This window comes from Haliotis asinina, chromosome 14 (genome assembly GCF_037392515.1).
Source record: "Haliotis asinina isolate JCU_RB_2024 chromosome 14, JCU_Hal_asi_v2, whole genome shotgun sequence".
In the NCBI taxonomy this organism is placed as follows: Eukaryota; Metazoa; Mollusca; class Gastropoda; order Lepetellida; family Haliotidae; genus Haliotis; species Haliotis asinina.
The window spans coordinates 8984964-8997514 of record NC_090293.1 but is presented as its reverse complement, the minus strand read 5'-3'; the positions used below and the strand labels follow the sequence as shown (position 1 = coordinate 8997514).

Genomic DNA, 12551 nt, shown 5'->3' with positions numbered 1-12551 from the left:
CTGATGAAGTGTATGAAGGCCATTTCTGGTGTCCCTCGCCGTCATAGTGATGGAATATAGCAAAGTGCCGTAAAATCACACATTTCAGAGAGATATGTCTTCTTTTTTCAGTCAGGGTTTCTAATCGCAGGCGGCGATCTTTACATTCTGAAACCGGCGTCAAGTGGTGTATCTTACCGATACCACCATCAGCTTGTTCCATTATCTGGAAGCTCCAACACTGAAAAAATAGGTAGACTTGGTATACTGCCATTCCTGTCTTCTATAAGCATGTCTGCAAACACCGTAGGTTGTTTTGACCATTAATATTCTCTTAACCAAAGCCTTATTTGTCTGTACAATTTGATAAATCACTAATTAATTATTTTACTTTACACTAATTACTCCTTACACTAATTCTACAAAAGTGTATAACATAACAGTAATTGAATATTCATTATGCGTTTATGTACACAGACGAAGATATGAACGTGTTCAATTAGAAGACAATGCTTTCGCTGCCGATACAAACGTATCGTTACGTATTCGTGGATTTATATTTCAGAATACAGTCATAGCCGTTCAATACGACATAGGCGAGAAACACTTCCACAGTACAAGATTGACGTTTTGGTCATAGTAGATTATCAGCTCTTTCTCCAGTGAGTATACCTTTGACTGCCGTGAGCATATCCCTTTCCACTGACAATAATCTATTTTTCTGATAATGACTCGTATTTCGGGTCCAACGAATTCAAAGGCTTTATGAAATTCTTCGTTTCTGGTGAAGTTCGTATATACGTCGTTTACACATCGAAGAGTGAGTGAGTGAGTGAGTTTAGTTTTACGTTGCACTCAGCAATATTCCAGCTATATGGCGGCGGTCTGTAAATAATCGAGTCTGGACCAGACAATCCAGCGATCAACAACATGAGCATCGATCATAAATTGGGAACCGATGACATGTGCCAACCAAGTCAGCAAGGGTGACGACCCGATCCCGTTAGTCGCCTCTTACACACCGATGACGCGAGTTCGATGGATACAATGCGAGAAGGCCATTTCTCGTGTTGTATTGTTACATGCGGCGTAAAACCATACTCACCTTAGTTGAAAATTTAATTGGCTCTATTTCCATCGACAGTTGGCGCACGACTGTAAATCCAAATGCACCAATCGATCAGACGAAAGCAGATATAAAGACTTATATAGCGCTAGTTTTTAAAGGGGTAAGTTACTTTTTAATTCTTTCTTCGTAATCGGGTTTGAAACCAACTTGGTTTCGAATGCAGTAAATCGTCATGCCCAGTTGTGTTGTTTTATCGTTGAGGGATTTGTTTATCAACATCGAGTCGAGGATTGATATCATAAGGGGCATTCTTCCCCCATTAAGCCGATACTACATTATTTAGTTGCAATACTTGTTCAAATATACACCAAACCCACCTCACTCACTCACTCATTTATACACATTCTGGTGTATGTTTTACGCTAGTATCTTGATGCATAGCAGGCAGGTATTGATTCATACAATATTTAAAACGTTTGCTATAATTACTGAATTAAAACTATATAGTGTGTCTTTATTCCTTCAAACAGTTGCTTACAGCATGTCATATTGGGTCTGGCTGTTTTTAAAAAAAATATTTGGATTTTTGTTAGTTGTTCAGTTCGATTTATAAAAACAAAACCATAAATGTTTTTTTCTGACGACACAATGCACAGAAATGACATGCATTTGTATCGCGTTAACCATTGTGAACTTTCTGTCATATGTTAAACCTTATTTTGCATGTATTAGAGCGCTGTATGCCATGTCAGAGAGATTTTGGATGTGTCAGTTCATCATAAGCGACAAATGTCACCTACGGCCCCCATTCACAGTTGAAAGACAATTTCACGAACCCTATGTCTGTGCTTTCGAATCCTGATTCCTTCTGGTTATGTTTGATCGTTGTTTGTCTGCAGAAAAAGCATGACATGAATTGTCAAACCTCAGATGGGTGGTAATATCCTTTCGTTCGTTTCGTGCAGGTGAACGTCCGCTTTGCCACAGTCTCAGGCTACAAGATAGATGTCAGAATAGTAAATATAATCATTTCTGAGGTAAGACGATGATGTTTTGTTTGTTTGTTTGTTTAAAGCCCCAATACCCCAGGTTTATCAAAGTGGTACGTAGAATCATTGATTGAAGGTAAGACTTCTTAGTGATTGTTGTCTGAGTATTGCCCCTCGATATTAATGACACCCGAGTCGGACTCTAATTACTCAAGATACAGCCTTGATAGTATTCTACAGACCAATGATTTATTTTACTCAGGATTCATCAGGAGAATGGTAGAATGTTGATAAAAAAACGTATCATAATATAAATAGATTTTCATCTAATTAACAACTGGACGGTAACATACGTGTTTAGCGTCAACAAATTCAGTCGAGTCTGTGGTGTCACTGATTGTTTTTTATGGTCTCGACATCATTGTATTTTCTGGCACAGAATCATTGTCACTGGATTGTCTGATCTGGAGTGGCGGTGGGGTAGTCCAGTGGTTAAAGCGTGTTCTCGTCACGCCAAAGACCAAGGTTCAATACCCCACATGGCTGCAGTATGTGAAGCCCACTGTGATATCCCACGCGATGATTTTGCTAGAATATTTGGCTAAAACCCACGTAAAACTAAACTCACTCACTCTGATCTGGAATCTGATGCCCGTCTTATCTGGAAACTGTTGTGCAATGTACAGTTACATGTTGCAGAGAAAGTACATGATTTCTATTTTCTTAACTACCAGTGAATAACATTTTATTTAGTTCACGTTATCATAAAACCCAGGGTTATCGTTAATTAAAACCAAGGACAGATACGATCATGTCAGGGGTTAAACATTTTATTAAATTACCTGGAATAGCAATTTCCGAATTAAAGCCTTATGTGTCAGACTAATATCTTTCTTAATATCTGCCTAAACCGGATTCTGACTTTTCCAATTTTCTATCAGTAACAAAACAAATTGGTATTATTTAAAATAATCTCGTTCAATCTAATCCGAGTAAGAAAAAAACCTTATCCAAATCTCTGTCGGTCACTCTCGGACATTTCCTGAAATTTCCGCTCACAGGATTTTCGGTAATGACAAGTTCAATTCTGATGGTCAGGGGAGCGTTGAGTCCTGATAAACGATGTTTGAGTGAACAAGGCTTATCATATCATTTGTCCTAACTACGCCATCAGCTGTTTCTGTTGTAGACTCCATCATCACCCACAGCCAGACTCACAAGTCAGTTCGCAATGAGCAATAATGTCAATGCCAACAGTACACTGTACGCTTTGCGAAATTACGTGGCATCCAATCGACTTCCACAGAATGATCACGTGATGTTATTTACCGGGTAAGCATGTAAAACAAGTCTCACAAAGATATAGATACAACTTGGAGGCATGTGTTATCACGCTGACATTTAACGTACGTGAATTGCTGTTCCACAAACCAAAGCGCCAAGATCACTTATTGCTTCATAAGTATCAGATGAGCCTCGACCTGACAAATGACGCAATTTGCATATATGGGAACGCCCTCCAGAACATCGATTTGGAACCAGAGGGAACCAGGTTGTCGTCTAAATATTGAAAAGTTCAATTTCCTCGTGGAAATCGTGTCGAGACGGTGTCTTGCTGAACAACATCGCTCTACGAGACACGTGTTAAACAGTAATTGCATTGATTTCACGCCACGGTCAGTATGTATTGCACGTGCTTAAACTCCAATCTACCTGAAGAAACCAAGTGTATTCGTCCAGATTACTTGCCTGCCTGCTTGTCACAAATGCGTTCACTGCGCGCTGGCTTATCTAATACGTGTCAAGCAGTAAGACCATTATCAACACCATCCGTTGTCTGTCAGATGAATCCCGCTGTCACATAAAGACACAAGGGCCTAGATTTTCGAAGCTCTCTTAGCGCTAAGATAGTCGTAAGTTAATGTTGATGTATGGCACTTGAGGCAATCGTAACGCTAAGAGAGCTTCGAAAATTTAGGCCCAGGGTCCTTATTCTCGAAACACTCGTAGCCCTAAGAATTCTTAACTTTGATCGTAGCCTATGTGATATAAATGGCTTAAAGAAGGTCGTAGGGAGAATAGCTAGCCCGGGTTGTTGTGGGTTGTTTACCGAACAGATGCAAAACTCGTATGATGCTATCTTCATGCAATGAATTGAACTACTCTCTTCCAGGTATGATATTCTGGGATCCGACAATGGCGTCCTATTCAAATACACCAAAGGTATTTTAACATACTTATTATTGTAGAACTAGTAACAGTAGTAGATAGGAAGGTGTTCACGTATACGAGGAGATGTAAAAAAATAGTGAGCCTCACCAGGACAATGATATAAATGCAGTAGCGCAGTTTTTATGTACAATGCCCTTAAAGACAGGCCCCTGTGTAATTCTAAATCAAACCATCCAAACCTTTGGTTGTTGATTATGACGGGAATCCATTCAATACCATACCGAACATGTTTTATATGATATTATCTGAGGGCATACCGTTATCCAAGAGGTCCCAAATGACATGTTTTTATTTTCTGCAATTATTTTACAAATATTATACCTAAATGTGTCGTGGTGACTCATATCTCGTAAACCACATTACCCATTAATGTGGAACTTTGGACATGGCTTTGCTAATGATCCCATCACAGTAAAGTGGAAGCCTTATAAACATTGGACATCGAGAATATAGTCAGGTTCACTACTATTTGACACCCCCTCATACATCTGTCGCTGTATCCTTCTACTGGCTGTGTGATGTAGCCAGTTTTCTTAAATGGTGACCAACCATCACTTCTTTTCAAACCTACAGGTATCCGTAAAAATGTATGTCCTATATAGATCATAATTCGATTCATCCAATATTAGTTACTCGTCGTTATCGTCCGCTATTCTTTATAGTCTGTATTATAGAAGGGTGTGTGTGTTTTTTTTCAGGTCAGGCATTTGTTGGGACGTTGTGTGAGGGTGGTCGCAGCGTCTCCATCGTCGAGGACCATGCTGGATTCCAAAGTGTCCATTCGGCTACCCACGAGTTAGCACACAGGTGGGTGACCCCGCACACCCATCTAACGGTTGTCACCACCCGTTAAGCTTCAATCGCACAGCCATCAGGCGTCATCCAACCGTTATGTCAAATGTCAACGCCATGCAGCAGTAATTACCATTCCATAGAAACCTCATTCAAATCCCGCCCAAATATTTCAAACACATCCAACCAATCTTACGTGCATGTCCAACCAGCATCTCAACCCATCCTGCCGTGATCTAAACCCCATGCATGATAGCAAGATCTCTGTAATGAATCTAGTTCATCCTAATCGTGTGTCCACGTTTGTAACCCATGGGCATGGGTTTCATTTAAGATCCGTTTGGCTCAAAAGCGGACCGATAACTTGCTATGTAACGAATAAGCATAACATTCGCAATGAAACGCTGATCATAATCAAAACATCATACCAACTCTGAGGTTTATGCAGAATTTTTGTCCCAGTAATAAAAAGTTGTTTGATAAACTATCATTAAAATATTTGCACAGTTCACGGTTTATTACGAGGGAGGAGAAAGGCACAGCCAGGTGTTCCAACAGCATTGCACAAGTGCCGAGAAAGTTATCTTTTCATTAACCTGTGCTGTGCTGTGCTGTGCTGTGCTGTGCTGTCTCCATGCTTACTCGCACACCTGGCTGTCCCTTTCGGCGTTTCATTGAGTATGTTTTGTTTATTAGTTTTCGAGCTAGATTGCAATTCATTGGTCCGCTTTTGAGCCAGACGGACTATACAAGCTTCGACCTTTCCTCTCCCTTCAACCTAATGATTCCGGGTGCGAACCAGATTCGAACTGCCAATGATTCGTAATTGCTGGTAAATGTACGAGATCTACATGACATCAGCGTTAATCAGATATATTTTAATGCGTCAAGCTAAACAGATCACAACCTCAAAATATTTGTAACGCCACAAGTCTTTCTTTCCAGCATGAACGCCACCCATGACGGGGATGACGACCGACGCTGTAATTCCCGTGACCGCTACCTGATGGCCGGTCAACCAGTTGAGCCCACAGAACTGACCAAAGCTAACCCATGGCGCTTCTCGAGCTGTTCCATGGAACAAATGGCAAACTTCTTTGAAAACAAATTGAAACAGTAAGTAAGACCATCCTGACCAGTGATTATGCCGAGTTGTGTCCCTTTTGACAGGTTCCTGTGGCATGGGATTCCTATGCCAGATTAACACAGAGTATTGTCTTTGGTTTCCAGATAGGTAGATCCATGCTTGTGATCTGGTCAAAGAACCGAATACCAACATCACCTCCGGCTTTTCTGTCACATTAGGCTCTGATGAAGCTAAGCTGTAGAACATGTTCATGATGCTGATCACTGGGTTCTCTGGTTCAGACTCAGTTGTGTACACACCGCCACCTTAAAGCTGGAATATTACAAGTGCGGAATAAAACTAAACTCAGCAACTGATAAGGTAGCCTCACTCACCGATACTCTATCACGAAGAAGAAAGAAAAGAAAGCGAAAAGGCGAAAAGGCATTTCGACTGACACTTGCGGCCATGTCTTCGACGCCTCAATTCACTGTGCAGAGTAGTGTCCCTTGGGCTCACCAGGAGGTTATAATCAAGGCATAGAATGCAGTTTAGCCAGGAAAATATTGAATTTTACAGTTTCTCACTTACTCCAGTGCTTAATAATGGTTATGAATTGATCTGAATCACTTTCGGCTTTCTTCCCGACATGTTATGTGAAGTACTGTTCCATGAGGGCAACAGACCATATGACTCACTGACCTTTTTCTTTCAGAGGCAGGCGGTCGTGCGTGTTGAATCATACCCTAACAAGCGTCCCGACTGTCAACAGTCCGGCTCCAGGTCAGCTGTTCAGTCCAGATCAGCAGTGTAAACATATTGCTGGTCCACAGTCATACTACTGTAAGGTAAGGCCATTACAGCCTGGATACAGGGAACCCTTGTTTGTCCGGAACCTCTGCAGTCGGGCGATTACTATAAATAATTGTTATCGTTTGTCCAGATGCTTTCTTTATCCCCGTGGTGGTGATAGCGTTTGGACTAACGGAGCTTCACTGGGTACATCAAACCTGTGTTTAGCAAGCGTGTCGTTAATAAAAGTTAAATTATTTGGCAAAAATGTATACTGTTCAGTACACTAACACAAAAATCGTTCTTGTTAATCTGAAGAGAGAGTGCAGTACTGAGCACCTGCGAAAGATTTACGAAAAGGGAATGGGTGAGTTTAGTTTAACACCGCCTTTAGCAATAGTCCAGCAGGAGACACCAGGAATGGGCTTCGCACATTGTACGCAGTTGCGTCTCTTAGCCATACCAGGATCCTGTGATTCTGAGTAAGACTTCCGTTCACTTGTTCAAGCAGTAATGTTCTGACATAAGACGCTTGGGATTTCCTCTCAGGATCACCGTCCCTGACACATCTCTCCCATCGTTCAAAGAGTTCCATGACGCGGGGTGGTATGGTAGGCAAGTGGTTAAAGCGTCCACTCGGCCCGCTGAAGACCAGGCTTCGATTCCACACATGCGTACAACATGTGGAGCCCATTTCTGGTGTCCCCTGTCCTGATATTGCTGGATTATATCTAAAAGCGGCGTTAAGCTTAAGTCACCCATACACTCCGTGACCCAACATATACACTTCATATTCACAGGGAACGCCATTCAGCAACGTGAGCGACATCTGTACCTCCATGTTCTGCTACCTGAACACTGTAGATGGGAACCAGATACGATGTAATGAACACCATGGTGCTGACGGAACCTCCTGCGGCAACAAAAAGGTGATATTCCAGGCTGAGCAAATAGACCATACTGTAATTTATCACTGATGTGAGATACTCAGTCACACGCACCATTGATTGATGACGCGTGTTATTAGATATGCCTGATGTTTTATCGTTCAATTTTACACTCGCATTTGTCCTTAACTTCCAGAGAGACATTTACAGTCATGCTGGTTATTATGTTATTCCAGTGGTGCGAACAAGGGCGATGTGTTCAATCTGAAGATGCTCCAGTTAAAGTTGGTACGTCACCTCTGTCGTCGTCATCGTCATCGTCATCATTATCATCATCATCGACATATTGTCTTTGTCCTACCTTATCCAGTTATCTTTCTAGGCATAAGAACCCTATAATCTCAGATTGTTAGACCTTTCCTGGCTTTCATGAAAGGGTGGACATTAAAGAACAGCATTACTTTGGGTTTCCCTTCCTTTCAGGTTCACATACCGCGCTATAACTGAACAAGGCGACTCTACTCGCACTTCACTCACCCCCAGTAATTTTACGCTCATTCGAACGTTTTAGTGTTAATCAACGACATGAGATTTCTTGCATTCATCCTTGCAGATGACTGTGTCTTTGGTGATGAAACCGGCGTCACTGTGAACGGCAAACCGTGCAGAGAGGCGGTAATGGAAACACCTTATGCCTGCTATAGAAGTGACATTCAGCAGCGTTGTTGTGGATCGTGTGGGGCAATCCTAACAAGTTCACCAGGTAAAACACCATCGGTGTTAAAGTAACTCAAAACGCGCATAGTATAAACTTTTTAAAATGCTAGATTAAGCTGAATGAAAAGGCAAGTGACTGGGTTAATGGTACCCGTTAGGAACATGTTTTTGCTCAAAGCCAGCAGAGAACATACACGAACACTGGCCTGGTGTTAGAATAATATGGACAGTCGTCCACAAGTCCTGCGCTATTTCAGTAGATTTAGTAGAGTATAATGCAGCGAGTATCTGCATTGTGCCGTCGACAAGCACGCCCTAGTGTTCTTTTAATGTAGGTGTAGCCACGGTCCGGCCAGAATTCTGATATTCTAATTTACATCTCAGATACCTCTTGTTTGCCCCTCATGTGAATTATTCATTGCTATTATGTTCTTTCATGTGCGATACTTACATTCGGGGCGATGTGGTAGCCTAGTGGTAAAAGTGCTTGCTGCACCCCGGGTTCGATTCCCACATGGGTAAAATATGAGAAGCCAGTTTCTATTGTCCCCGGCCGTGATATTGCTGAAATACTGCGTAAAGCTGCGTGATATGTACTGAGGCATGTGTGATGCCTACATTAATAAAGACATGCTAAGTAAAGTGAGTGAGTAAGTTGCGTGTACACCTGCAGGTGAAAATAAGGCACTAGGTAGATTAAACATGCGGAATGTTGTTGTGCGTTACGGTTTCTCATGACTATTTGTACCCGAATAACATATAAAATGTCGTGCATTAATATGCATCTTACATGGAGGTCCGAATTCAATTAACATTACATTATTTTCAATTAAGGTTGCAAGTACGGAGACAAACTGCCTGGCTGCGTCACCCGAGACTGTAACTCCATCATCCCCAACGGTAACATCTATGACAACGACTGCTGTGGAACGTGCAACTTCAGCGTCAGTACGTGGCAATGTAGAGACGTCTCCACTGGCAGTCTCGACTGCTCCAGTATACCACCATACGACTGCTACAGACCCAACATTGCATTCTCCTGCTGTTCAACGTGTGCACGCCATCGGAATGTTGACAAAACTGGTAATTCTAAAAAGGCTTCATTTGGTCCACTTCTTCATTGTGGAATGTTGTTGGAGGATGGTGCTTTTTTCTGTTGGTGATTGTTTGCATGGTTTCTTTCGAGTGTTTTAATTTAGGTTGATGTGAGACTGACTGTCTCTTGCTGTGAGCGTGGTTTGCTGTTATGGGAGGCATGGGTGTACAATGTAAGGGAGGTAACTCAAGTTGTCGAATGGAAACGCTTTCACTGCATTGGTGAATTCTCGATGAGAATGTTTAGCTCGGGTACCTGGGTAGGTTCCGAGGAAATAAAAGAAATTTTAGACTTGGAAATAATATTTTTTCACCTCGAGTGGATAGGTCGTCCTGAAAATACGTCTTTCAGGCAAGTCCCGATGAAACCGCGTCAGTTTGAAAATACACGAGTTGCCCACTCAGTGGAGATGTTGGGTGTTCTGGAAGGTGTCTGCATGTGCCTCTCTCTCTCTCTCTCTCTCTCTCTCTCTCTCCCTGTCTCTCTCTCTCTGTCTCTGTCTCTGTGTGTGTGTTTGTGTGCGTGCGTGTGTTTGTTTTAAGGCTGACTTTGCAATATTCATGCCTCGGTGTAAAACGTCTGGGCCAGACAAAACAGCGTTTGATATAATTATGAGCAGTGTGACACATCTTAATTTGTTTCTTTATTTTGTAGGTTGCGAATACGGTGACAAGCAAGGAAGATGCGACATTTTAAGTAACAACGGTAAGGAATGCAGCACCGACAGACAAGTACGAGAAAACTGTTGCCAAACGTGTTCACCGGATGTCAATTCTGCGCATGTCATGACGTCATCGTTTGCGGCCATAATTTTACTTCTTATAACAAGTTTGGTTCATTAGATGCTTGTAAGATTAACAGATGTGGTCGACTGATTTCAACAGTCACACCCCACTCTCACACCTGGACCTAATCCTTCTCAGCGTTAAACTATTCGTAACATCCATACATGATTGTATGAGTTCTGTGTTGGACATGTGGATCATAGTTCAGTCCACACGTAATTACAAAAAGGTCTGGTTAAGATCATGACGTCTTTATTATCTGATCAATGAATCAGAGAAATGTGCCAAATATACTAGTATACTAGTATAATGTATCATCTGACAAGCAGCATGGATGAACAACTTCTTCACTCAGATGATGAATAGATAAGTTGTTCATCTATAAAGCTTTTCCATATATTACTGAACTTCTAAATAGTGCCAGAAGTAGTATACTGTACCTACAATTTAAAAATCAAACCTCATGTTTGTTTGTTATGTCCTTGTCTAACACTATACTACAGCTATGCCCCATCTCAATATGATGGTCTGTAAATATTCGAATCCAGACCAGACAATCAGGGATTAACAATATAGGTAATCATCTAATCCGCTGCCATGCAGTCAACCATTCAACCAGTCTGATATTTCGGACCCGGCATAAGTAGCTGAAGATCTATGTTTTGCCAAATATGTCTTCAAACATGATGTATTAAGATGAGAGAGGGGGATACTAAAGCACATATGCTAATGCGAGATATTGATATAATCCAACATTCATCAGGATAATTTCTTGACCAGTATTCAGTTTCAATTTGATTGAGGTAGTGAGTTTAGTCTTACGTCGCTAGTAGCAATGTGGCAGCAATATCACGGCGGGGGACACCATAAATGGTCTTCACACATGACGAGTGAACGCCTTCACCACAAAGCTACCGCACTACCCCTTGACTGCCAGTGAGGATGTCTCGTTTATTAAGACAGTTTCTTGTATTGGAATGTAGGCTGTGCGTGAGTGTCGAGGATGCTGTGAAAAGCGTGATGTAGAAATTCAGAGGATCAGGATGATTGTCACACGTCTACTAAATATTCGTAGATGTTGGTATCAGTCAGCTGTCAGAATATACAAATTCATAACTGAGGTTCGTGGTTCTATTCAAAGATTAGCTATAAACACCTGTAGACATGTTAGCACCATTACTATGGTCAACGCTTATGCACAGTGCTGTTGATTCCCTTGATACTGACACGGTCCTGCTTAGTCGTCTTAGGCACAGCAATGAGTTGCCTCCCTTGGGCACTGCAGGCACCTATGATCACGTAATCGAATCCTGAGTTATTTAACCTTTTGAAGGCTTAACCAGAGTGCTGTTCATCTAACACATGGGCCAGTTAAGTTTTTCGCCTGATATACCTGCTTAAAACAGGAAAACTGTTTTAAACAGAACAATTGCTCAAGGTTCACTCACTGATTCTGATGACATCAGGCTATTTGAAATTCTACGGTTTTGATTGAGAGGATGATCTGAAGGCAAAATGGCATTAAACTGGAATTGTATGACTTCATATTATACATCCACAACATATCAAACAGATTGATTCTTGATGTTTTTGTATGTCATTTGAAGTATGTCTTGCAGAGATTCATTTGTACCAAGGCAATATGGCATTCAACGTCCAATTGTTTTTGATCAAATTTATATTGATCGAGTATATTCATATTCTTGTTGATATTTTATATGAAGAAAAGAATAAAAATGTAGAACTGCGCTTTCGTCTTTGTCCATGCATATTCTTATGAAAATCTCTATACCCTGAAGGCTCAGGTGGGACTCCCAATATTGTGCGGGAATGTGAGAAGCTTCCGTTACTCACCCACCTGGCTAATGCTGGAATGTTGAAGCCAGCGGCTTAGATCTCCACTCGCTCATTCTGTTATGGAGGATAAACAAGTGAAACTATTTCGTACTGTGGTGTCTTGAAGAGCAGATGAAATCCATATTGGATAGCGTCAACTACGTCGGTTTGGATTACACCCTACAGTACCATCTTGTAAAGACGCAGTAATATTTTTCACTGACGATTTCGATATTGATACCAGACTTGTGTACGCACTTGCGGTCAAAGGGAGACTACTCATAAAACCGCTAAACATTGAGTTAAAGGGA

At 41.5% G+C, this 12551-nt stretch overlaps 1 protein-coding gene across 1 annotated transcript in view; it reads left to right on the top strand.

Moving 5' to 3' along the window:
• Positions 1-12148, top strand: part of LOC137261707 (A disintegrin and metalloproteinase with thrombospondin motifs 19-like) — a 28124-nt gene extending 15976 nt beyond the window's left edge. Inside the window, exons 4-17 of the mRNA XM_067799488.1 lie at positions 112-232; positions 545-641; positions 1124-1208; positions 2014-2085; positions 3227-3369; positions 4211-4260; positions 4968-5076; positions 6007-6177; positions 6843-6975; positions 7720-7848; positions 8043-8094; positions 8420-8569; positions 9358-9606; positions 10274-12148. Coding sequence (XP_067655589.1) covers positions 112-232; positions 545-641; positions 1124-1208; positions 2014-2085; positions 3227-3369; positions 4211-4260; positions 4968-5076; positions 6007-6177; positions 6843-6975; positions 7720-7848; positions 8043-8094; positions 8420-8569; positions 9358-9606; positions 10274-10461 — 1749 coding nt within the window. The 3' untranslated portion in view covers positions 10462-12148. The remainder of the gene's footprint in view (positions 1-111; positions 233-544; positions 642-1123; positions 1209-2013; positions 2086-3226; positions 3370-4210; positions 4261-4967; positions 5077-6006; positions 6178-6842; positions 6976-7719; positions 7849-8042; positions 8095-8419; positions 8570-9357; positions 9607-10273) is intronic.
• Positions 12149-12551: the final 403 nt, after the last annotated feature.